Genomic DNA, 26,038 nt, shown 5'->3' on the forward strand with positions numbered 1-26,038 from the left:
ATAGGGCAAGTACAATTTTATAAGTTCAGCAAATTTGCATAATTGACAATAATCCCCAATTAGAAACACAGGTAATGAAGTAATTCCCCCTCTTGGTTCGACCCGTTCTGAAGCTCCCTCCTCGCTAGTTGTTTATGCCTAATAAATGAGAAGATGTCTTGGCAAGGTGCCTTGTCCTTGATTCCCCAAGAAGCAAGATCAGAACTGGCCCACAGGAATTTGTTTGCCTAATAGGAAAAGTGCTGGAGTTAGGAAACCACAGAACTATACAACAACAGTCTGCAGAGCCACGAGCAGACATGAAGAATACATCAAAGCAAAAACCGTTTTGGCATCGATGGGATGAGGACAGGGAATTAACGAGCTGCTCGTTATCCCAGGTGGGCCCTTGCCGAGTGACCGGCGGCACAGTGTCCTGTCCACGGGCACCCTGCGGGTGGGCCGGGTGGCCCTGCACGACCACGGGCAGTACGAGTGCCACGCCATCAGCGCCATCGGCGTCAGGACCCTCGCGGTGCAGCTCTCGGTCACCCCGCGAGGTGAGCTGGGCACAAGGGGCTGCCAGAGGTGTGACACTGATTTGGTGTTATGGGAAATAACCATCTGAGCAGGCAGGGAGCTGCCCCCTTCCCGATGGGTTGGGATTTTGCTCTTCCCTGGGAGCAGACATCCAGCCAGGAGGGCTCCATCAGCTGGTGGGAAATGTTAGAGAGGTTGCCAGAGTGGCAAGGTTTGTAAATTGGAATAAGCTGCTGCAGTTTGGGAGTTGATCATCGGGAAGATTGCTTTGGTAAAGGAAAAACTGGATAATAATAGAGTATATTAATTGAATTCTTACATATATATATATATATATAAATTTTTAAATTTTGTCTCTCCTGCAAAATTAAGAGTAAAATTCTTTCTTAAACAAAATCTTCTGCAAAACATAATGTTTCCTTCTAGCAAACATTCTGCCTCTAGATACATTTGTCTTAAACATTCCCTATCAGGTCATAGGTTCAATCTAAATTTAGGTTTTCTAAAATCAAGACTCTGTAAACCACAAGTCACACAGGGATGCTTTTGTTTAATTAAGGCTTAATTTCTTTTTTCCTTAATTTTTTTAAGGCTTTTGTTTAATTTTTTTTTTTCCCTTATAAATAACCAAACTTCCTTGCTTGTTCACAAATAGGGCAGGGTTTTACTAATGGTAGACTGGAGGGAAGGAAACTCTCTAGAAGCATAAGTTAGTGAAGCTTCCAGCACAGAATTCACAGAATATTTTAAGACCAGGAAGATCAATATAATTACTTAATCTGGCCTGATTAATACTTCAAGAGAGCCTCATCCGATAATTCCCGAAACAAGTCATGATCCCTGTTTCAGCTGGAGCATCTTTTCTAGAAAACCTTTGAATTAAGGATTTTAAATGATGCAGCACATTCCTGTGTAATTGCCCCAAGCAGAGACACAGAGGAGCAGAAAATAATGAACATAAACTACATAAATGAATGAAAAGAGAGCTTGGCAGCGAGACAGAGAGCACAGGGTGAGCGGCTGCCCCTCTGCAGAGCCCTTGCGAGAGCAGCAGCTCAGCAGCTCTGCTTTCTCCGTGCTGAGATGGTTTTTTACCCACAGATTTCTCTATTTTCCTTGATGCATTTCTTACCCCAGTGGCTTTTTTCCCTGTGTTGCACAGTGATCCCTGTGTTCCTGCATCCCCCCCAAGACCTGGTGGCAGAGACAGGCCAGGACGTTGCCATTTCCTGCGCTGCCCAGGGAGACCCTCGGCCCACCATAACCTGGGTCAAGGTACGTGATGATTTCATGCCACTGGGGAAAGGGACGGCTCCTCCGGGGGAGAATTAAACAACTCTCTCCTTCAACACCTCTCCCAGCTTCATTAGTTTCATCAGTTTTGCAGTACACATGGGATAGACACCAACATTTCCACTGATTTGGGGTTTTTGAAAGAACGTTGCAGTTTCTCAGGCTCAAAGCCATGCAGCAAATATTCTCCTGTTCTTCCTTCCAAAGGAGTCACTTGAAGCCAGTGACATTCCAGGATGTTATAAATACTTGATTGACAATCCCTGGAAAAAATAAAAAAACCTGAAAATTGATTTTTTTTCTATGTAGTTTGTCCATATTTTCAGCATTTCTGCTGATGGCATTGGATGATGCTTTTTGGCTCCAGTTTTGACGAGGGAAAGCCACAATCCCTCAGAATCACGCTGCAGCCTTGCTGCTCTTTCCAAGAATTCAATAGGTGAAGTTCTTCAGACTTCTTTCCTGCTGTGCTGTAGTACAACACTTGGGACCTTCCTTTATACCTGCCCTGCCTTTGAGCACAGACAGGCACAGAAAATGCTTGGGCCTCACTTACCCCACAGATCTCTGGTGGAAGGTGAACTTGCCGCTTTCTGTGGGCTCAACCAAGAGTGGGAGCAGAAGAAAAAAGCCTGGAAGGGCATCAGAGCAAGCATTAGGTTGGGGCAGGGCAGCAGAAAGATGTTAAGAAGCAGGGAAATAGAAAAGTAAAACCTAAAGTCACTTCTACCACCAGCCAGGCTGAGAGGTTGGGTTTGAGTGATGCTGTCAGAGCCAGCAAAAGCTGGGATCTGCAGCTCAAGGCCAGCAAAAATCCATCAGTTTCAGGTTGACCTAAAACTGAAAACATTTTGACTTAATTTTGTGCCATGAAACTTTTGTGAGGGCATCAGGGTCTGGGACTTGTTCCAGCCAGCCTGACTGTGTGGGGTGTCTGTGTGGGGTGTCTGTGCCCCGTGGGGAGTTCCTGGGCTGGGCCAGGGGAAGGAGCAGAGCAGGGACCTCCTCACTGTGGGTCCTGTCAGGACCAGGTATCCTTGGACTTCTTTCTGGTTTCCCTGGAAGAGCAATGCTAACATCTGGTGGCCACATTCGTTCATCACATCCATCCCTGGGTTTGCTGAGCAGGCTGAAGGCTGGGGTAGTGGAAGCTTTCTATGCTCTGACACAGCTTCTGTCTTTTGATGGTGCAACAGGAGGGCATCCAGATCACAGAGAGTGGCAAGTTCCACATCAGCCAGGACGGGACCCTCTCCATTCAGGACCTGGGTGTGGCTGACCAGGGCAGATACGAGTGCATAGCAAGGAACCCCTTTGGCTTCACCTCGAGTGCCATGCAGCTCACCATCACCGGTACCGTATCTCCCGCCCTCTCCCCGAATCTTCTCTGGCTCCTGTGTGAGGAGGTGCTGTGCTGTGCCGACAGCTACACTTTGAGCAGATAATTATGTAAGAAATTATTTCTTCAGCTTCTTTGCAGACAGGTCCCTTGGATCGGAGTCACTCCATTGTGAAAGCCCACGCATCTCCCAGCTGCCCCTCGCTGTTTGCTCAGCTGAGCTGCAGTTGCTCCCTGCAAAGCCAAAGGTGTTGTCTTAAACCTCCTTCTGCAAGCCCAGCTGTCAGTGTCCATGTAGTTATTGCCTCTGCTGGGAGGGAGAAAGTTATTAAAATGTGCTGACACGCTCACAGATCATCATCTGACTGAAACCTCACACGCTGGGGGAGGCAGGAGCAGAACGACATTGTTGCTGCACATACAGGGGTTTAAATGTCTGCTCAGTCATAAAATCATAGAATCATAGAATCAGTAAGGCTGGAAAAGGCCTCCAAGATCATCAAGTCCAACCTTAGACCATGTACCACTCTTGGGAATGGGAACTAAATCTGGTTTTCAAGCTCCTGCTCTGTGCGTTAGTGAAGATGTAATGAACAAGGAGGCGTAACTGTCCTCTGCTGGTCAAAGCAGAGGTCAAGAGTGGATTTTTTGTACCTCTTAGAGGGTAAGAAAACTGTCAAAGGAAAAAAGAAATCAAAGGCAAGCAAAAAAGTTTAAAATATAAGTGAAGAGCTGTTCCAGAAACAGCCAGAGTGGATAGTGAGTCACTTATTAGGTGAATTTAGTAACATTTTCCATACAGGGGTTGTAAGCAAGGAGCTGAAAATGGTCTGAAATGTCTTTGTTGTTTGAAATTATTCCTGAGACAATTTCTTGGTTTATTCTTGATTGGTGCCTCATTCACCAGCTGGCTGTAGCATATACCAGTAGCCAACTGGGAACTGGTTTGTTCAGCTGTGACAAAGGCCCTGGCTTAAAAAATGCATCCTGTAGTAATTTTAAAGAAGTGGTGTCTTTTTACTTCTAAAGAAACAACAACAACAACTTCGGTATTTTTGATTTAAAATGATGTAGCAGAGATGTTTATACTAACTTTGAACTATTATTATCATCATAAATGTCTATTAATTACTACCAATAATTAGTAAGTAAAGTGTTCCACAAACAGAAAATTAATGGATGAGCAATATATTTAAATTAATTTCATGAATTTGAGAAGTACCTTTGTGGGAAGTAAATATATTATTTTGGGCTAAGCCACTGTGATTTGTACATTTTCTTTTTACAATTTAACCACTAACCAAAACAGACATTTTTTTTTTGCAAAGCTGTACAGGAGAAAACCCTGAATATGTGCCCACAGACATCTCCTGAAAAAGCCACCTTCTTTTTCAGGCAGCTCACATTCTTCAGAATATCTGTCTTAAAAATAAATTCATGGTGTTGATATTGCAGATGGAAACGCAGTTTGTTCTGCAGTGAGGTCACTCTGGGGCTGGTGCCGGTGCACCCTTGAGCTGGGAGGGCCAAATAATATCCAAGTAAATTGAGGGTGTTTTGTTGTTTCTTTGTGCTTGGGGAAGCCACGGACGTGGGTCGGAGCGGGGACACATTTGTGGCCACGTCGCTGCGCGAGGCCATCAGCAGCGTGGACCACGCCATCAACTCCACACGCACCGAGCTCTTCAGCAAGTAAGTGTGGGAAGTGCCTCGAGCTGGGGCCTGAAGCAGAAAAGTGTTGAAAACCCACAAGAAATGAAGCTTTCTGAAAGCTCATTTTATCACTGACAACCCGCAAATGAAAGCTACGGGATTGTTTCGAGTGTTGGAGGTTGAAGCTGCACCATGTAGGATGTGATAGAGCTTCCCAATAGGCATTTGGGACTCTGGAAAAATGAGATACACAAGCATCATCTCTTAGGTCACTTCTATCTGCATTTTGTCAGCTGGAGTTGGTTCTGTAGATAGTGAATAAAAGAGAAAATAATCAGAGTAGTCATTTTATGAATGCAACTGACTTTGTGGAGGGTGAACAGAAATAATAATATAAAAATTCTAACCATTTCCTCAATAAAAAAAAAATTCTCAAGTGAATATGATTCCCTCCTCTTCTACCCCAATATATGTTTTTATTGGAAGGATGGATAGTTTGTGTTAAGCCCAAAACCTTCTGGGTTTCAGCTGTTGAAAAGTGAAAAAATAAATCGCTATCGCAGAAAAAACCCAGAGATACTGAGAGAATTAAATATGTGCATTTTCCTGGGGAAATATTTCTCTTCTTTAATCATCTGCAATGTGCAGGCAAGCCACGTTGGTCTTATGCACTAATTTGGGGGCCAAGCACTAGACCAGGCTTAGAGCTTGACTCTTGCTGCTTGTAGGGTCTCACTGCCCTGAGCAGAGTTGATTAATTTTAATGATCCTGCATCACTTTTAATTCCTGGAAATAGGCGCCCCAAGACTCCCAATGACCTCCTGGCTTTGTTCCGCTACCCGAGGGACCCCTACACCATCGAGACAGCCAGGGCAGGGGAGATCTTTGAAAGGACCCTGCAGCTGATTCAGGAACATGTGCAGCAAGGGCTGGTCGTGGACATGAATGTCACAGGTAGGAGAGATTTCATTTCCCTTCTTAATTTTGTGCTCAGGATGAAATGAAAACAATGATGTGTAGACATCCAGGAAGTTTAAAATGTGCCAAGGTATATAAAAAATCCCTATAAATGTTGGGTATATGATGAAATGTGTTGTCTGGGTGGCAATTCTTTCTATGTCTCATGGTTTCTTTAATAGCTGAAGGGCTGGTCTTGTGTTCACAGAACTGATTTGATACCCAGGCAATGGTTTGAGATCCCTGTTTTGTAAAGGTTCCTCAGATGGCTATAAAAGCCCTATTCCTTAAAAAATATTAACCAACTAGCTGATGAAGGAATATCCTTGTGGGTCTGAAGCTCAGACCCTCAAGAGCATAGTCTGAGATGTTTCCTGCCCTCCAAATGGCAACGAGAACAATGCTGTGAACTCTGGGGTATTTGGGTGCTGTTACAGAAGAAGAGGGAATATCCCTCCTCTCTACTACTTTGACCTCTTAGCTACAAACTCAGGTAAGTCCCAGCAGCTCAGGTTCCTTCTATTGAAGCAGGATAGCAAACAACAAAGCAACATAATGCCAGAATTACCTAACGAGGTCCAAGCATGCAGCAGCTGGACCCCAAAACTTGCTGCCTGGGACTTCCTTGATACTCAGCAAACATTTTGCATGCTTCTACCTATACGTGTGATTCATCATGGAGCAGGCATGTGTGTCTGGGACCTGTAAATATTTTTTCCTGCCTGGATGTATTCCAGGGTGTGAGGAGTCTCTCTCCAAGCAGCAGGTCTGGGCTGGGCTGGTTGGACTGCCAGCCTCTCCTCCTCATTGCCCTGTCAGCATCCACACAATGCAGCATCATTCAGCGCTTTCGATGCAGCAGCGCCCTGGCAGTCACCCACGGCTTCCTGCTGCTCGTCACGTAGAGCTTGGGTGGGTGATGGAGCTCATGGTGGCAGCAGTAACCCAGGGAGCCATAAAATAAACCTAGAATAGGTTTAGAATAGGGACTGAGACCACCCCCACAGTTTGCTCTGCCAGTGACAAATTTCCAGCTCTGTGCAGTTAAACTCTTTCCCCCTTCTTTTTTGCTTTGTGGGCCTGATGCTATCCTGTGCTTCCTTTGTTTCCCATAAATTCCACAGCAAAAGCATGCTCAGAGCCCCGGCCATCCCATGCCTATCCTGACAGGGATTTGAATACAGAGCTGTTCCATGGGACAGTGGGAATCAGGAGGCTGCAGGTGATGCCTGACCTGGTGCTTTGCCCTTCCCTTTGCAGGCTATCGCTACAATGACCTGGTGTCCCCTCACTACCTGACCATGATCGCCAACCTGTCGGGCTGCTCCGCCCACCGCCGCACGCCCAACTGCTCTGACATCTGCTTCCACAGGAAGTACAGGACCCATGATGGCTCTTGCAACAACCTCCAGCACCCCATGTGGGGTGCGTCCCTCACAGCCTTCCAGAGGCTCCTCAAACCTGCCTACCAGAATGGATTTAACCTCCCCCGAGGGTTTTCCTTGGCAGAAGATGCCAGGGATCTGCCCCTTCCTCTACCTCGCCTTGTCTCCACTGCCATGATTGGGACCGAGACCATCACCCCCGATGACCAGTTCACGCACATGCTCATGCAGTGGGGCCAGTTCCTGGACCACGACATGGACCAGACGGTGGCAGCCATCAGCATGTCCCGTTTCTCAGACGGAGCCCCTTGCAGCGAGGTGTGCAGCAATGACCCTCCCTGCTTCTCCATCACAGTCCCCGCCAACGACCCCCGCGTGCGGAACGGGCGCTGCATGTTCTTTGTGCGCTCGAGCCCTGTGTGTGGCAGCGGGATGACCTCCCTGCTGATGAACTCTGTCTATGCCAGGGAGCAGATCAACCACCTGACATCCTACATTGATGCCTCCAACGTTTATGGCAGCACGGAGCAGGAATCACGGGAGCTGCGGGATCTGAGCGGCCAGAAAGGGCTGCTGAAGCGAGGGCAAGTTGTGCCCAGCTCGGGGAAGCATCTCCTTCCCTTTGCCGTGGGGCCACCCACGGAGTGCATGAGGGATGAGAACGAGAGCCCCGTGCCGTGCTTCCTGGCAGGAGACCACCGCGCCAACGAGCAGCTGGGGCTCACGGCCATGCACACGCTGTGGTTCAGGGAGCACAACCGCGTTGCCACCGAGCTGGCCACCCTCAACCCACACTGGGATGGGGATCTCCTGTACCACGAGGCACGAAAGATTGTGGGTGCCCAGATGCAGCACATCACCTATGCCCAGTGGTTGCCCAAGGTCCTTGGGGAGGCTGGGATGAAGATGCTGGGTGAGTACAAAGGCTACAACCCCAATGTCAATGCAGGGATTCTCAACGCCTTTGCCACGGCCGCTTTCCGCTTTGGGCACACCTTGATCAACCCCATCCTGTACCGACTGAATGAGACCTTCCAGCCCATCCGACAAGGCCACATCCCCCTGCACAAGGCCTTCTTCTCCCCTTTCAGGATCATGCAGGAAGGGGGGATTGACCCCCTCCTCCGTGGGCTGTTTGGGGTTCCTGGGAAAATGCGGGTGCCCTCTGAACTCCTCAACATGGAGCTGACGGAGAAACTGTTCTCCATGGCACACTCTGTGTCACTGGACTTGGCCGCTATCAACATCCAGAGAGGGCGAGACCACGGCATCCCACCCTACAATGACTTCAGGGTCTTCTGCAACCTCTCCTCTGCGCAGGAGTTTGAGGACCTCAGAAATGAGATAAAGAACTTGGAGATCAGAGAAAAGCTCAGGAGGTACTGTAGCCTAGATGTGGAAGCATCGAAATTACTGGAGACCAGTCAGTGAAAAGTTCCTGCTGCTTCCAGTACACCCATGGAATAACCTTCCCAGATACTGTCCCCCACAGATGTTAAGATAGGGTAATAACTGTGGTTTAACAATGGGGTAAGACAAATGAGGTTTCTCCAAGTGATCAGTCTGGTTCTGGGTGGAATGTTGTCAGGCACTGCTGTGGTGTAGCTTGGGAGCAGGTTGAACCTTGGAGCTATTTTCCAGTCAGACTAAACTGCGTCCTATCTGCCCTGGCTGCCTCTTCCAGGGCAGGTCTTTATCCCATTGTCTTTTAGATAGAAGCATTAAAAATATTGTCCAGATGAGTTCCTGACATACAAATTTCTATGTTGGTATCAGATTTATATTATCTCTACTCTTTGAGATCCTCTTAACTTTTTTTTTTAATATTGGTTATCCTGCAGTCTATACGGAACTACCAAAAATATTGACCTGTTTCCAGCACTGATGGTGGAGGACCTTGTCCCTGGGACCAGAGTGGGACCAACACTGATGTGCCTGTTAACGACTCAGTTCAGAAGGCTGAGAGATGGAGACAGGTATTATCATTCGAGTCACCCCAAATCGTTTGGTTATTCTGTTTGGGAGGTTTTTTGCCTTACAGGAAGAAGCAGAATCTGTAATTTTTAATTATTTATTGTCTTATGATATGAGGAACAGTGTTCTCTGTCCAGTGTATTTGCAAAAGCACTTGTCACAGTTACTGTCAAGGTGTCCTTTCTTGATTTAGTGATTCTCATTTCACTGCAGAACACTGGGAATCATTGAGGATGTTCCCAATATCTCATGAAAATGCTAGAAAATGTCCGCAGGAGCTCTTTCATAATCCCTGTTTGCTGCTTGTGTGAACGAGACACGTCTTTGCTTGGTGATGCACTTAGGGCAGGAGCATGGGGGTTTGTGGGTTCAGAAAAAGCCATCTGTGTTTGCAGCCACCTGACACCAGAGCAGATGCTCATTTTGAGGGGTGTGGGTGCTGCCACACAGATGTCGGGGAACTCTTTTTCCTCTCCCAGCCTCACTCACTCACTCACTCACTCACTCCCTCACTCACTCCCTCTTCTCCCACTCCTGAGTCATGCTGTGATTACACCCCACTGCAGATTTTGGTATGAGAACCCTGGAGTCTTCACGCCGGCGCAGCTGACTCAGATCAGACAGGCGTCCCTTGCTCGTGTCATCTGTGACAACAGTGACCACATCCAGCAGCTGCAGAGAGATGTGTTCCAGGTGGCATCGTACCTGCAGGGCATGGTCAGCTGTGAGGAGATTCCTGCCGTGGACCTGCGCCTGTGGCAGGACTGTTGTGAGGGTAAGGAGAGGGATGCTCTGGCACTCACTGGTGTGGGCATCACTCTGGATGGCATTTGTCACACACCACAGCAGCTTTTATGGCATTGTAACTGATTTCTGGCTGCACCACAAGAACCTTGTGTCAGCAAATGGGTGCAAAGGGAACAGAAAATAGAATAGAATAGAATAGTATAGAATATTTCAGTTGTGGAGGACCTGAAGCAATCATCCTGTCCAACCGCCTGACCAATTCAGGGCTGATCAAAAGTTAAAGCAAATTATTAATTATGTCTTAATTATGTCATTATTATTATTATTATTATTAATATTATTATAATATTCAAATACTTCTTAAACCCCAAGAGGTTTGGGACATTGGCCACCTCTCTAGGAAGCCTGTTAGCTTCATTTAATCTGTCTGAAAGCCCCACCTCACTGAGGGCTTTGGTCTCTGGCTGGGGGAGAGACTGAAACAGGACATGATCCCCACCACGTGCCACTTCACAGATTCATTTGGGAGCCTAAATCTCTGCCATTAAAGCACAGATCCTGCCATGGTCCCTCTGTGCTGCATTCTGGGTGCAGATGTCCATCTGACACATGGGAATCCATGAGTGATGCACACCCTGTTCCATACCTTTGTTGCCTCCTTTCCTCTGGCCCAAGAGATGTGTCCAGGGTGGATAGCACAGGAGGGCAGCACTGCCTTGTGCTGCTGAAATTCACGCAGTCCTGCTTTAACACCAGTGCTCACTGCAGACTTTCCCTTCCTTTCCAAGACTGCCGGACACGAGGGCAATTCAGGGCTCTTTCGCAGCGGTTCCGAAGCAAGAGGTCTCCTGGCTTCAGCTACCCGGAGGAAAACCCTGCCAGGCACAAGGCTGACTTGCCCAGGTGTAGTATCACCCCTTCTACCTCCATTTTATGAAACAGAAGTTTTTAATAGTCCATTCAGGCCTCTGAATCTGGCTCCTTGCAGAGGTTTGGGGTAGGGCTGGATCAGTAGAGAGATGCTGAACTCAGCCAGTCCTCCAACACTTCAGTGCAGAGCCCAACTCTGATGAGTAAATACCTGGGCTGAGGGGCTCTTTGGCTGGCATCCCTTGGCAGGTGAATCTGGCAGCTGGGCCCCTCCCTTTGATGCTCACTTGGAGGCTGGTGTTGGACAAGGCAGAATGATTCCCTCACCCAGGAAGCTGCTGTTTGCATAACCCTTTTTACTTTTTATCCCCAACCCCAGAAACGAGGTGCCTTCCCCAGGCCCTTCCTCCAGAGAGAATCTTGAGTCCCTTGTGGCTGAACTGGAGAAGACAGTCACTTCTCTAAGGAAACAGGTAAAACTTGGTGTCCCAATGTTTGTCTTTCATGGAGTCATGAACCTCAGTGAAGAAAACTTGAGCCAGCATTTTCTTCTTGTATTTGGGACAGGTTAAAGATTACCTGTGCAGTGGTGCAAACTCCTCTCAGGGCTGCTGCTTTCTCACCCCCAGGTGAATGCACTAGAGAGCCAGCTGAGGTGGCACCACAGGAACACCAGCACACGTGGACAGGGCAAGAAGACTGGGGACAAATGGAGAAAAAGATGACCAAGTACAAGGTCAGTGTGTTTGTTCTGGGCTGGGGCCCAGTGGGGTCACTCTGGGGGGACACCTCAGCAGTGTTCCCATGCAGGAAGGAATGGAGCAATGAGGTGACGAATGGGACATGAGGTAATAGATTTAAATACAGCAGGTTAGACACTCGTTTCTGCTGGTAATGATCAGTGACTCACTGGAATGGGTTGTCTGGGGATGTGGTGGCGTATCCATTCCTGGAGGTCTGTTAAGAACTGGTTTGGCAAAGATGGGGAAAGACATAAGTATAGGATGGACCGGGTGGATTGGGTGAGGTCTCCTGGGCCTATTCTCCTGTGACTCTGGGTAGGTTTATTCTAACAACATTTAATGTCCTAACCCCAAATCCAGCAGCCTCTGAAGGACCTTTGTGGGGAGAGATATCACAAAGCTCGGTGATGGAGTGGATGGACTGGTTCCTCCCCAGGGAAACAAGGACATTTGGGCAGATGGAGCAATCCATCATTTGCTTACAAACTGGCAGAGATTTCCCCTCCCCATGAGTCACTGTGCTCCTCACTCCTGAAGGCACCAGTCCTCTGTTTGCCCGAGCCAGGGCAGCACAGCTGTGAGGTGTCTATGTAAAGTCCCTGTCAGCCCCTGCCAGCCTGGGGACTCCAGCTGCTGCTCATCAGTGGCACAGTCCTGGCAGAGAGCTGCCAGAACTCCAGGTGTTCATGGGCACAGGGAGCACAGCCTGAGCTCCCTTCTCCTGCTTCCCATGAAGATCTCTGCAGCTGTGAGAGAGAGGCTGAACAGCTCCCTGGCACCTGCCAGTCTGGAGAAGGTGTTGAATGGTTTTTATGTGTTGCAAATGATTTCTCCAGAGACAGGAGCAGAGGAGTTTTGAGAAGTGCAGTTCTGCCAGGCAGTGTGTACTAGAAGGAGCATTCATTCTCTGGAAGTTAGATTAAAGGATGGGGCAAGCAAAGGCTGATCTGTGCTGATAAACTCAGCAGAATGCAGAAAGGGAAGCCTGCAGGTTGGCCAGGCTGTCTTTCAGCATGATTTGGTGTTTTGGTCCTTACAGATTTTCTCCTCAGTGACTCTGCTTCAGAAATGTGACAAAGAGTGCAGTGTGACTTTCGGGTTGGCTTTTCCTTGCCATTGTTTCAGATCCTTGATGAGCCCTGTGTTTGCAGGGTCCCTGAAAAGTTTTGCTGTGGGTTTAAAGGTTTCCCTGCCCCAGACCTGCCAGGCACTGTTCAAACAGCTCGCTCTGCCTCCAGCTGCTCCCACAGAGCTTTTCTGCTTTCATGTGCCATTTCAGGTGCCCTGTGACCTGCACTCCTGCTCTCCACCAGCCAGTCCAACCCACCCCTACAGGGCTCAGAGAGCCACCATGAGACCCCATGATGCTGTGCCTGCTCTCACACTTCTCATACCACTCCCTGTCCCAGGACCACTGTACTTTTGCCTGCATTGAACCCTCTGCACTGACTGTCTACGAGCCCCTCAGCCCCTGGACCCTTCCTGCCCTTGTTGGCCTCCTGGGGATGAGCTCTGCCCTCGATGATGAGAGCCCAGAGTCTGCCAAGGTGCCTCTTTCTTCCACAGCCCCCAGGAAACAGAGACAAATTGAAGCTGCTTTAATGCCACTGTTCTGCTCCGCTCCTCTTCCCATGCACCTCTGTCGTCACCCGTCACTCCTTGTCGGAACTGTCCCATGGACACCCATCCAAACCAATTCATTAAGAGGCAAAACCTTTCTCAAATGCACTGTGGTGCCAGGAAACATCTGGAAAAATCACTAAAAAAAAAAAGATAAAGAAACATGAAGCCCAGAAGAAATCCCAGTCATCTTCTGACACCATCAAAAAGACCAAGAGGAACCTCAGGGTTGGGTGTTTCAGGATGGGGTGCCAGGCACGGTGTGGCCACCCTTGATCCCCAGCTGAGCTTTGCCAGTCGTTGGTGACAAGTGGAACATTCTCTGACCCCACGAGTGACTTACCGTTTCTCAAAACCATTTTCCTCAGCATGACCTGCATTCCCCAACTTTCTGCCCCTTTAGGGGCTTAATTGGAATTATGCTTCTCTTCCTTTTTTTTCCCCTCCAAAAAGGCTCTTTGCTGGAAGATGTATTTCGAGTGTAAACGTAACAGGACCTGGAATAGAACCTCAGCTAATTAGGTGTAATGGGCACTCTCATTAGTGGAAGGGAGCTGCTGGTTTCTGTCAATTAGGCTGGGAGGCCATGCTGTGGTGTTTGACGCGCGGGTGTACACAAAGTGCTGTTTGTGTTTATGGCTCCCCAGTGCTCTGCAGCCAAACCAGGGCTGTGTAGGCAGCTCTGCTGCTCAGGTCTGCTGGTTTTGGTGCTCTCTGGAGGTGCTCTTTAGTGGTGCTAGAACTGAAGTCCCTGTGTACCCACAACCCCAAATCTGTGGACAGATTGCTTTTTAATACATCCTTGTAAGCTGGCCACAGGGACTGAAGAGAAAATACTTGACCCATCAGATCTCTGTACCTTCCTTATCTTTATCACTTTTCCTGCCTCCTCCCACTTTCTTTCCCACAGCACAAGGACCAGAAACTTCTATGAACATGCTTTTTCTTCTTTACTTTTTTTAGGTGTTTTATAGTACCAAAAGGGATTCAAGGCAGCAGGGATGCTCCTGGAACTGAATAGGAAAATAAAGTAAAAAAAAAAGATCTTAGAAAAAGGTTGTGATTTATCATCTCCTTCCTGGCATGGAGCTGAGCTTTGTGTGTGTGTCCTGTGCAGACAGAGGTTTGCAGGGATGAGTCTGTGCTCTGCATGTCTGGTAGGCTCAGCTCAGAGGCAGTATTTAGTCCTCAGGGATGTTTGTCATTTGGAAGTACTCTTTCATTTAGGTGCAAATGAAGATCCAAAGCCTTTCGTGTTGGAAATCAGCTGCACTTGTCTATCGCTGGTACCACTGGAGAATCTAATCTGGCATAGGTCAATAAAGGTAAATCAGGTCACAGTCTCTTTCTGCAGACCAGACGTTCAGCAAGTCCTCATTCAAAACAGTGAGGCACAAACGTTCCATGCTGGATCTGATCAGATCATCTTTCAGGGCACAACCAAGCAGCCCCTTTTGCTCCTGATGGAGTGTGACGTGAGGAGCACACTGGTCTCAAGGGCTGCAGAAGGACAGCAGAGGGGATGTCCCTTCCCTTTGGTTTGCAAACCCTTCTGTGCCCCATCCTCAGTTGCCCTCCTCATGCTGAAGTGGGAAAAATGCACGGAGACTTTGCGCATCCCTGTGTGGCACTGGGGGCGAGGCTGTGAGCTGGGCACGGGGGCAGATCTTGGGGGACTTACCCGTATATTCAGGTGCTACTTGGATAAGGAGGGAGCAGAATATTTTATTAAAGACTCCCTTTCTTCCCAGTTCTCATCTGTTCAGGAATGCAAAGGCCATGCTGAGGAGTGCTCTGTATTCCTGCCCTCTGCCCTGGGCGTCTGTGCCTGGGAGAGGGTGAGGAAATTGCTGAGTCCAAAACCCAGACAAGGAAATCCTTTTGCAGGTTTTTGGCCATCACGGGACACCCAGGATGCAGGACACAGCATGTCTAGAGCTGTTGACCCAAGGGTGGGTCCAGCTTGTTCCTCACACCCCACACGGTTGCAGTTGGCAGCCCAGACTTCTACAATTAATTTTTCATATTCCTTTTTAAGCAGCCTCTTTTAAATCCCAACTACACACCCAAAATGAGCTACAAAGACCAACTGCAAGCAGAGGAGGATCAAAATAATGGACTCAAGGCCAGGAGTGGAGTTGACAGGCACAAAACTCCCACTAATTAGATGGAACAGTTAAATGACAAAGTCCAGGTGGTGGCTGGGGGATTGGAGTTGGGATTTCTCACTAGAGCAGTGATCTCCAGGTGGCTTAAAGTGCACATGGAAGACGTGAGGGGGGAATCTCTGTCCTTTGGCTGATGGCTGTGGGCGGTGGGATTTGGGAGGGGGATTGGAGCATGTCAGTGTCCGAGTGTGACCAGGGCTGGGGAAGTGTGGCTGTGCTGACACAGTGAAAGCTGGGGGCTGCATTCCAGGGCTTGGCTCTGGATGCCATGCTGGCCCTGCATCAGGCAAAGATCTCCTGTTTCTGAGTGGGACCCATCTCTGATGGAAGCTGAATGATCACCAGACCCTGGTGGTTCTGGGATGTGAATTCCCCAGTGACCCTCTGCAACAGGGAATGAGTGTGAAGAGGCAAATGCTTTAGTGGGGTTACTCTGGGAAGTCATCGTAGACTGAAGGAAGAAAGGATCCGGTGTTAGAAACCCCCACAATATCCACCCAGGAAATATCCAAACACTTCAGATCTCTTCTAAGGTTATTTCCTTAATTCTGTTTTAACTCTCCCACATTTGTGGATGCAATTATTGTCCTATGGAAAAAAAATAGCCTCCCACACAAGTGAGATAAAGACTATTAACAAGAGTCAGCCACTTGTGACAAGAGCTGCTTGAAGAACAGAGAGCTGTGTTTATGGTGCTCCGGTAAGAAGCAAAGAGCACACTTTAAAATAATGATTAAATAAAACAACAGCCTTCCTCCTTCTTCTTCGAGAGCAGCAAGCCCGGCTCCAGCTGTGCCTGTCTCCCAGATGTGCCCGTGGCTCTGAGCGTGGGACTCCTGCCTGCAGACTCGTCCCGCCTGCAGACTCGTCTCGCCAGATGAACCAGTTTCACTTTCAGAAATAGGAAGTTCGCCGGGAAGGGCCGGCGAGCGCCCAGACGCGTGCGGGTAACGCGGGCCGGCAGGATGAGCTTCCCGGCCGGCGGCAGGAGCCCGGCACCCCCCCCTCCCCCGGCCTCCCGGAGCGCGGTGGCATAGCCCACCGCATCCAGCGCTTCACCGGGGATGGAGCAGTTCGTCAGGAAGCGTTTGACCTTCCTGACATCTTTCTGGAACAAGCTCCGTCCCCGCTCCGTGACGGAGAGCTGCTCGCTGGGGTATCTTGGCTCTGATTCCGTTTCGCTGAACTCGGAGGCGACTTCCATTTCCTTCATCCCCAAGTCCTCTCTCTGTATCGCTTTGTACGCTTTCACAGCCCGGAGCGCCGAGGAGCTGAGCATAAGCGCAGGGGACAAACTGCGTGTCCTCAGAGAAGAGGGAGAGTATGTCCTAGCCCGGCGGCTGCTGGGGGAGCCGGCCACGGGCTACGTCCCTGCTGCCTACGTGGCCAACCTCAGCCAGGGCACCTCCGCTCACCGCCCGTAAGTATCCGCTGCTCTGGATCCACAGAGGGATGGAGGCTGGGCTAGGGTAGCACATCCCTGCGCAGGGAAAGGCAGTGCTCACCCTCCCCAGCGGCACGGAGCACCAGATCCTCATCCCCTGCTTTGGCCATCAGCAGCGCTGGGGCTGAGCGGGGATCTGCCCTCCCCTGGGCATCCCTGCCCTGCAGCCCCTACAGCTCGTGGCAGTGGAGTGGAGGTGTTGGGCACAGCAAGTGAGATTTGGGGGATGCGCCAGCGGGGAGAGATGCCAGTGCTCCTTCCTGGCTGCATCACTCTCGCACTGTGGCTCTGGGCTGCGATGCGGTGTGATGGTGGGCAGGGGTGCAAAGGCTCCTGCTTGCTCCGGCTCCTCTCCCTGTTGTTCTGCGTTAAAGGGGAGACAGGAGGAAGGCAGGGAACTGGGGAAACTTGTACCTGAGCCCTGCCGGCTCCAAAGGGCTTGGGAGCACGGGAAGAAGCAGTTTGGGTTGGTACCTGCCAGGAAGCCCAGAGCTCTGCTGCTGCCATCCTGCTTACCCAGGGCTGGGGGCTTCCTCCCGGTCGGTGCCTCTCCCAGCCGACACGGAGCTCGGGGGATGTCTCAGCCCTCTGGCAGCTGGAGAAAGCCCAGGCTCCTCGTTGCATAAGGCAGCCTGGTCCCGACACGTCGGGCAAAGCGCCCCGAGACATTGCTGTTCCCTCTGTACTCGGCCCTGAGACATGCCGAGTGCGGGCAGCGCAGAGCTGGGGCGGGCGTGGCACCCTGGAGACCCCTCCGCGCTCGCCCTGTGCTGAGCCGGGTAAAGGAGAGGAGCGGGAGAAGCCCGGGAAGAGCCCCCGATGTGCAGGGGCAGTGATGGGAACCGGTGGGATGCGAGAGACCCTCCCTGCGCGTGCTTTGAGGAAGGCAAATCCAGTCTGGTTGGGCTGTGCTGGGACCACACCGGTGTGGACCGTGGGGTCGGCTCCCTGCCTTATTCCCATGGCACGGGACCCTTGGGCAGGCTACAGCGGAGCGTGTGTGTGTTTGTGTACGTGTGTGTACATGTGTGAGCACCATCCGTGAGCAGCTGGTGCCCAGCCACATCTCGAGGACAGGGACAAGGGCGATGCCACGGCGTGGAAGGCAGACGGCAGGAATGTGCCCGGCTTCCCAGCCGGAGCAAGCCGTGAGCGCACAGACTCCGCGGAGCCGCAGGTCGGAGCTGGGTGGTAATTTGTTCACCTCATCACATGTAATTTCCTGCGCGGCTTCTCAGACGCTGGCGATCCCAGCTAATGACGAAACTTTCGGCTTCTCACGTCCTGGTTGCCTTAGGCTGGATGAGGCTGCCTCTTCCTGTGCTTCCCTCTATGTCGGAAGCCAGCCAGCCAACCTGCCTTTCCTTACAGGAATTCAGTGATGAATCTCAGTGATATGACACAGAAGAGGGATTTGGCTGGGTCCTCCCCCCGGCTTGGTGCTGTGAAGTCCCCAGACAGTGCTGCCACAGCTGGAGCAGCAAAAGGCAATTGCCAGGGATGTTTCCATCGATGCCATTTGCTCATGGGCTCAGAGCCGGTTCTGCCCATGAGCTGCAGGTCAAGAAGTGCAAAGTGATCCTGTGCCTGCAGATGTTGCTCTCATGGCAGGACACAGGGACAGCCTCTCCAGAGCACCTTCCACACAGCACCAGGTGGTTGGTGCTTTATTTACCACAGGCTGTCAGACCAAGAGTGTGAACCTCACGGGTGTGGGATGGACCTGAGACCTGGACAGCTTGATACAGCAGTGTCCAGACAATGATGGAGGAAATGCCCCATCCCTGGCAGTGTTCAAGAACAGGTTGGATGGGGCTTTGAACAACCTGGTCTAGTGGAAGGTGTCCCTGCCCATGGCAGGAGGGGTGGAACGAGATGAGTTTTAAGGTCCCTCCCAACCCAAACCACTCTGGGATTCTCTGATTCTATGAAATGGTCTGCAGGCAGTGAGCCTCAATAAACTGCAGCAAGTGCCTGTAAAGCACTGCCTGGAACAGCCCTGATACAGGCAGCCACATCTACAGGCTCTGAGACACAGACTGGCCACTGTGCCACTTGCTTGGTGGCTGTAGGGATGAGCAAACAGTGGGATCACAGCAGCTGCTCCCCCTGTCTGGCTCAGGAGGTACAGGATCCCCTGAAATGGATACAGACCCATCTGTGCAGCAACCCCTTGCACCACTCTGACCCCTCTGCTCTGCTCCCCAGCTGGTACTTCAGTAAGATCAGCCGAAACGAAGCGGAGCAGCTCCTCCTCTCGCCTCCCAACCAGCATGGCTCCTTCCTCGTCCGGGACAGCGAGAGCAGCAAGGGCGAGTACTCTCTCTCAGGTGACTTTGTGGCAATTATTCAGATAAAATTAGCACAGGGAAAGGTAGCAGGCTGTTCCTGAGGGGCAAATCCTGGTTTGCTTAGCACGGGGTCAAAAACAGGGGAGTACGTTTAAAGCACTTTTCAGCACCTTGTTGAAGGGAATTGGCTGCTTTCTGAAGGCAAGGGGAAAGTTAACAGAGCAGGGATGGATTGTTGAATCACTGTGGCAAAAGAAAGTGCGTGGCTCCTGTCCGGGGTATGAAAGCCATAAACATTTCACTGCAGCCTGATGATGGTTTCGTGGCACTAACTTCCAGGGTTTCATTCCAGCAGCTTTTGTCATCTGACGGTTGTTTAAAAATATGCTGCCACTCCAGATTACCAGGGCCTGGGCTGCTCCCACATACTGAAATCCGAATTCAGGGGGTTTTGGACCAGAGTGCCATTATGATCTGGTTTTATCCCCATAAAAGCAATCCTAGGAAAACCATGGCAAACTCCACATCCCACCTTCAGTCTCTGGGCTGTGGGAGTCACAGCTGCCCCTGGTTTATCCTCTTTGAGCAGCTCCACTATTCTCTGAGCAGCCCATGGTGGAATTATGCCTGACAATAAAGCTTATTAATTATCCCTGATAATAAAGCTGTATGGTCCAAGGAGCCTGGCTCACAATGGCCAGGAGTCCTCTGGGCCAGGAGGTGGGAGCAGAAGGGATGTGGGGAGTGGGATGGAGCAGTCCAGGGGAGAGCTGTGTTGCTTTAGGTTAATTAAAAGACTGGGAATCTGGAAAGGAGAGAGGGTGAAGTCAAGCAGGGAGATGGGCAGGGGCTGATCTTTGCATGAGTTGAGTTTCCCCCAACCTGGGCTTCCCCACAGTGCGCAACCACACGAAGGTCAGCCACTTCCGAATCTGCAAGAGCCCCAGGGGCAGTCTCTACATCCAGAAGGGACACCCCTTTCCCAACATGGAGGAGCTCCTCGCCTTCTACACGGAGCACTGGAAGGTCATCCAGAGCCCCCTGCTGCAGCCCTGCAGCCCCGCGGTGCGTAGGCCAGGCACAGCTCAGCCCTGCTCCCTGGGGTCACCGGGATGGAAAAAAGGAAAGGGAAACGAGGGAAACTAGAAATAATTAGGCTGTCCATTTGGGTTTTGAGCTTTATTAAACTAAATTTAAAGCCCACCATTAGTATAGCTGCCAGCATCACCTTTCATCAGCCATGTTAAGGCTGGGCATGGCATTTATATGCATTTTTGACCAGCCATTTTCTGCAATGTCTTCTCCATCTCAAAGACTGGAAACCAAGTTGTTACAATCCCCTTCACTATGGATTCTGGAAATACCCATGCTTCCAATTTTTTCCTGGGAATATAAGAAAAAAACACATGGCTTTTATAAAGTTTTCATACCAATTAGTGCAGCACTCATAAGTCTAATTACAGTATTAATCCCAAATTGCCAACTCATTTCCTGATTAGAGTTCCATCCACTGATTATGACTTGGAAATAGCAATTAACCATGTGAATAATCCAAGAGCGAAATTGAAAGGTGTGGGATAAAAGAAAGGCTTAATGAGCTGTAGTCTAAATCAGCCATAATATGCAATAATATTAATTCACTCATTTTTATTTATTGGTGGAGATGGAGAAAAGGCACTTCTGAGGTCTGATGAGGAGTGAATTATAACTTGAACTCCTGGTATTTTGTGTAGTCTCCAAACTCTCCCCCTTGCACACCTGGGCTCCCAGCAGGGGTCATGCAGAGGATGCCCCAGGTGTTTTGTGCCCACAGTGAACATTGAGGGAAGGGCAGTGCTCGGGCTCAGCCCCTGGGCACACAGCTGGTGAAGCATCGTGCCCTGCTCCTCTGTGGGCGCCAAGGGCTGGTGCAGGCTCCATCAGCAGGTCCTGCCTGGCTGGCTGGTCCAAGCGTGCCATTCCATGTCCATCTGGCAGACTCCCCCCGAGAGGGACAGCTGGGAGCGGCCGCGCTGGGAGTTCACCCTGCGGAGGAAGCTGGGAGAGGGCTACTTTGGAGAGGTGTGGGAAGGGCTGTGGAGGAACACGGTGCCGGTGGCCATCAAGATCATTAAAGGTATGTGGAGAATCAGATGTTAACCGTGGCCAGCTGAGTCTTGTTCACTGCTGTATCATTCACCCTCCTTCATTTCCTCATCCTCTTGGTCACTGTGACTGTTTTATCAGGCAAACTGCAGTAGGACCTGGCCAGGAGCCACTGGAATATTTCTGTGCACAAACCTAAGCTTGGGCTGCATCCCTATAAAATGGCTCCAGCCAGTGGGTTCGTGATAAGTGACATCATGTCAAGTCAAATGGGTTTGTGATACATAAAATCCTGATGGAACTATGATCCTGAAAATGGGATCCAAAGCCCCATGGAAAACATCAGCTCTGAGACACAGGTTGTGCACACCTGAGCTTTGAGAGCGGGGGGGGGGGGGGGGGGGGGGGGGGGGGGGGGGACGTGAGGAGGTAAAAACGGTCCTCATCCCAGCTGGAGGTGCTGAGGTCCCAACATCGTGTGAGAAAGTGGCTCACAAGGGCTGTGTTGGCTTTTTCCCGCAGCTGACATGAAAGCAGAAGACTTCAACAAGGAGATTCAGAACCTGAAGCGCCTGAGACATGAGAAACTGATCCAGCTGCACGCTGTGTGCTCTCTGGAGGAGCCCGTGTACATCATCACTGAGCTCATGTGCAAAGGCAACCTCCACAGCTACCTCAACAGTGAGTGCTGTGCTGGCCCCACGGGATGGGGGATCCTGGGGCACTGCTTCCTGTGCCCCAGAATCGCCCTGTGAATCCGAATGGGGACCCTAAGAGAGTGCCAGTCTGGTTTCTGTCCTGTTTGGATAACACAGCAATCCATGGGCACTTGGTGGAGATGGTCTTGGGATCACAAAGTCTGGCATGATCCTTTGGGTGTCCACGTGGGCTGGGTTTGTATCAACCCTTGGGAGCCAAGCATGTTGGTTGGGACGTTTGTCCCTCCTTCTCCACCCACCCATGGTCTGCCAACTCCCACCAGTGCACAGAAATCTCACTGCCATGTTTGGGCAACTCCACCTTCTTTAGGAATGAAACAGCCAAACCTCCCCATGGGTTTGTTTGTGTGCAGAGCTCGTAACAGGCCATGGACCACTCATTACCCAGTTTAATTTTCTTGGCCTTTATTTTCCTGACCCAGCACAATCTGCCTTAAAAGCAAACAAAACAAACCGCTCCCACCAAGACCTGTTTCTCTACAGGGTACTCCCCCTCCCACCCACACTGACCTTGTTTCTGACTGCGGCTCCAGCAGCACTTGGTGCCGGAGGAGCTGGAGCTTGCAGGTACAACAGGTTCAGAGGCCTGGAGGGAGATTTGCATGGCAGAAGGTCACCTTTGGCTTTGAATAAGCCATGGATATCTGTGTCCTTGGTGCTCTTCAGAGCCTGCCCCTGTCCCATGCCTGAGGAGCACATGGCAGTGCTGAACGTCCCACACAGCACAACCAGGACAGTTTAGGAGTTCAAATTTGAAGTTTTACATGTTCCCCATGTCCCATATTGTCAGCACAGGGTCTCCTTCCAAACCAGAACCCCCATAATAGATTGCCCCCAATGCTTGGATTGTCTGGATTAACAGGTCCTGAAGGGAAGTCCCTGGGCACCTCCCACCTGCTCAATATCGCCTGCCAAGTGGCGGATGGGATGAGGTACCTGGAGGAGAAGCACATTGTCCACCGGGATCTGGCAGCCAGAAACATCCTTGTGGGAGAGGAACTCACCTGCAAAATTGCCGATTTTGGACTTGCCCGGCTCCTCAAGGTCAGTTCAGCGGGATGCTCTGTTCCCTCCCTCCTACCCACCAGCTCATAAAGTTGCCCCATGCTGGAGCCATTCCTTGCTGTCCACTTTCCCCAAAAACCATGTCTCTGTTGATCACCCCATCCCTCATGTCCCATCTCCCATTGCTTTTCAGGATGACATTTATTCCACCAGCAGCAGCACTAAAATCCCAGTGAAGTGGACAGCCCCAGAGGCAGCCAACTACCGCACCTACTCTCTCAAGTCCGACGTCTGGTCCTACGGGATTCTGCTCTATGAAGTCTTCACGTATGGACAGATCCCCTATGAAGGTAAGGCTGCCACCCCACTCCTGTGCCCTCCATCCATCTGCTGGGCAGCTCACCCATGATCCCCAAAACCAGAGTGTCGTGAATTGTTATATTGTCACTTCCCCAAGGGATATGGAAGCAGCTTCTGGAGCATGAGAAAGTTACTGTCCACTTAGGGTATGGCTTGGAGGGATATTCAGTGGCTGCAGAGTGGGTGCAGGAGCTGGGGGCAGGAAGTTTGTCTGGCTCTCCCACATCCTTTCTTCTACCACCCCTCTGGCAGAGAGACACCATTTCACAGCATCACCAGTCACATCTTGGCCACTGCATGTGTACCTTCAGGGCATCCTTTGGGGACGTCAGACTAGGGGCATCTTCTTCCTTGCAGGAATGACGAACCAAGAAACCGTACGGCAAATCACCAGGGGCTACCGCCTCCCCCGGCCCAGCCCCTGCCCTCCCGAGATCTACAGCATCATGCTGGAGTGCTGGAGCGGCAACACGGAGGAGCGTCCCACCTTCCTGGCCCTGCGGGAGAAGCTGGGCTTCATCTACAGGCGGCTGCTCAGCTCCCTCTCCTGAGGGACCCCTTCCCACCATCCTTCCTGCACAAGCCCCTCCAGGCCAGCTCTTGCCAAGAAGTTCCTTCCTTCTGGTTTGCCCTCTGACAGGCCTACAAGGAAAGCACATCCCCCCAAAAAACAGCATGTGGTCCCTCACAGTCAGGGTGCAGGGAGGCGGCCAAGGGAAAAAGCAGCAATCTGTGGAGAACTCGTTGCCAGTGCTTGGCTGTGTAACAGTTTGGAGAAGGCCCACAGAGGCATCACTCTGAGTTTACATCTTCATTTGCTCAGTAGGGTGGGAGGTCCCTGCTGCTCCCCACACCAACGTGAAGGTTTGCAGTTCATGTTCAGTTGTGGCTCTGCTTATCTTGTAGTGTGTGTTCGGTGTATTTATCAATAAATGTGTGTGCATCCACCCACAGGAGTCCTTGCAGGGCATTGCTGGATGCTCCTCCCTCAGCATGCTGAAACTCCCTCCCAGGAATTATGGAACAGCTTGGGTTGGAAGGGTCCTTAAAGTTCCACGGGCAGGGACACCTTCCACTAGACCAGGCTGCTCCAAGCTCCATCCAACCTGGATGTGAAAACTTTCAGGGATGGATTCAAGGAATCCATCAAGGACAGGTTCAAGGAAGCACTGATTTGCAACCAGTCCCACTCTTGCAACCACAGATAAAACCATTCTTGTGTCTCTTTGGACTCTGTTCATCCAAGTATCCTTGTGTGCCTCTGCTGCCCCTTTCCCAGGCAGCAGCCCCACATGCCCCAAGGACTCTGCACAGTCAGCTCCTGACTGGGCTGCTCCACTCTGGGTTCTTGTCTCACTCACCATCGTGTGGCTATTCCAAGAAAAATCTATGTCTGGGTTCAAATACTGAATGCCTCCTTATCCCACATGCAGGCAGCAAAGGTAAAACACTACATCACCCTGTTTTTCTCTTTATCCCACCCATGGGACAGGCCAAGAGATACTCCCACTGCCCCCAGCTCCTCCCTGATCCCAGGATATGGCCTTGCAGGGGGACCTTGAGCCTCTGGTCCCTCCCAAGCCGGGGCAGAGTTTGCTCCAGCCAAGTCCCTGTTGCCCCCCTGCCCGTGCACTCTCCCAGAGGCCGGGCTGTCCTTGGCAGCAGTGGAAGAACACATGGAAAAGCAGCACTGGGAGCAATGCCAAGGCTCCAGGCTGGTGCAGGCAGGGGCAGCCTGAATGGGGCTGTTGGAGCCCTAACACATTTGTGGCACTGGTGGCAGGAGCAGACATGCTGTGGGTGAAAGGCAACTGGCAGAGGTTTAGAATTCCTCCTGACAAGCCCATTTTGCCTGTTTGCAGGTGACCAGTGGGACTGAGCCAACAGCAGCGTTGAAATTTATAAAGTTAATAAAGTTTATGCAACACTCCCCACGCCTGGGCAGCATCCGTGCTGCGCAGAAGAGCAGAAACAAGTCTGGCTGTTAATTGAACAAGCCTCCAAGCACGAGGGGCCTGGAAAGGGGAGGCAGGAATGTGGTTTAGGGGTGGGATAAAGCCTGCTCTGTTCATGCCCACAGAGCTGCAGCCCTGTCCTGGGAAGGCAGCAGCTCCTGGTTAGAGTGTTCCCAGGTGGAAAAAGTACCAGGCTGGGTTTGGGCATGGTTGCAAGAGGAAATCCTCACCTTACTCAAACATTTTGCAGCCTGATCAAACACTGGAGCAGAGAGCACACCCATGCACAGCCCAGGTCCTCTCCTGCAGGAAACTAAAGACTGAAGCCATATCCAGCAGGTGAAGGGCTATGGCACACTAAGGAAGGGCAGGAACATGCCTGGTGCAGGCACGGTGGGTCTGATGTAGCACAGAATCACAGAATGGTTTAGGTTGGAAGGGACCTTCAAGATCATCTTGTTCCAGCCTCCTGCCATGGGCAGGGACACTTTCCTCTAGACCAGGCTGTCGAACAGCAATTAAGACAGTAAATTTGCAGGTCAGGCTAACACCAGATGGAGCTCAAAAATAAGCAGGAGGAGAAGGGTGTGTATGGGGTGATGGGGCTGGTGTGGGGCTCAGCCGTCTATGGTGGGGTACCTGGAGAAGCCCGTGGGGCTGGCAGGGCACCAGCCCGTCAGACATATGGCCCAAAACCAGGTCACTCAGCAGTCACGGTGACCTCTTGGGGATGTGGAGGGGGAATATGGGGATGTGATGACACGGTGCTGCCCCACAGCAGTTTTCCTTCCTCCTCCTCCTCCTCCTCTGCTGCATGAAAAGCCAATCCGCAGCCTGGATTTTCCCTCCAGCATGGTCTGCTGGGTTCTGGCATTTCTCTGAGTCTTACTTGCTTTATAAAAGTAGATAA

The 26,038-nt window shown here is 50.9% G+C and overlaps 2 protein-coding genes across 3 annotated transcripts in view; both read left to right on the forward strand.

Annotated features, from left to right (window-relative positions):
• LOC116452755 (peroxidasin homolog) overlaps positions 1-13,253 on the forward strand; it is a 45,376-nt gene extending 32,123 nt beyond the window's left edge. The window contains exons 12-23 of one of the 2 annotated variants that reach the window (XM_032127453.1): positions 381-539; positions 1,682-1,794; positions 3,009-3,165; positions 4,735-4,843; positions 5,602-5,759; positions 7,023-8,526; positions 8,989-9,123; positions 9,688-9,896; positions 10,657-10,771; positions 11,118-11,211; positions 11,368-11,474; positions 12,761-13,253. In XM_032127453.1, coding sequence (XP_031983344.1) covers positions 381-539; positions 1,682-1,794; positions 3,009-3,165; positions 4,735-4,843; positions 5,602-5,759; positions 7,023-8,526; positions 8,989-9,123; positions 9,688-9,896; positions 10,657-10,771; positions 11,118-11,211; positions 11,368-11,463 — 2,849 coding nt within the window. In that variant the 3' untranslated portion in view covers positions 11,464-11,474; positions 12,761-13,253. Of the gene's footprint in view, positions 1-380; positions 540-1,681; positions 1,795-3,008; positions 3,166-4,734; positions 4,844-5,601; positions 5,760-7,022; positions 8,527-8,988; positions 9,124-9,687; positions 9,897-10,656; positions 10,772-11,117; positions 11,212-11,305; positions 11,475-12,760 lie in introns of those variants that run through there. The other variant, XM_032127454.1, reaches the window with a different exon arrangement.
• A 2,956-nt stretch (positions 13,254-16,209) lies between these two features.
• On the forward strand, positions 16,210-24,124 carry LOC116452757 (tyrosine-protein kinase Srms-like). Its single transcript, XM_032127455.1, has 8 exons — positions 16,210-16,689; positions 18,922-19,043; positions 19,903-20,069; positions 20,982-21,120; positions 21,612-21,770; positions 22,671-22,852; positions 23,007-23,163; positions 23,531-24,124. The coding sequence occupies exons 1-8, from the start codon at positions 16,334-16,336 to the stop codon at positions 23,722-23,724; spliced, it is 1,476 nt and encodes a 491-aa protein (XP_031983346.1). The 5' UTR covers positions 16,210-16,333; the 3' UTR covers positions 23,725-24,124.
• The last annotated feature ends 1,914 nt before the right edge of the window (positions 24,125-26,038 follow it).

The sequence above is a fragment of the Corvus moneduloides genome, chromosome 17 (assembly GCF_009650955.1).
Source record: "Corvus moneduloides isolate bCorMon1 chromosome 17, bCorMon1.pri, whole genome shotgun sequence".
Taxonomy (NCBI): domain Eukaryota; kingdom Metazoa; phylum Chordata; class Aves; order Passeriformes; family Corvidae; genus Corvus; species Corvus moneduloides.

Coding starts and splice junctions, on each gene's coding strand:
- LOC116452757 (XM_032127455.1), top strand. CDS start 16,334: ATGGAGCAGTTCGTCAGGAAGCGTTTGACCTTCCTGACATCTTTCTGG. Junction 22,853..23,006: donor GACTTGCCCGGCTCCTCAAG/GTCAGTTCAGCG, acceptor ATTGCTTTTCAG/GATGACATTTATTCCACCAG. Junction 23,164..23,530: donor TGGACAGATCCCCTATGAAG/GTAAGGCTGCCA, acceptor TCTTCCTTGCAG/GAATGACGAACCAAGAAACC.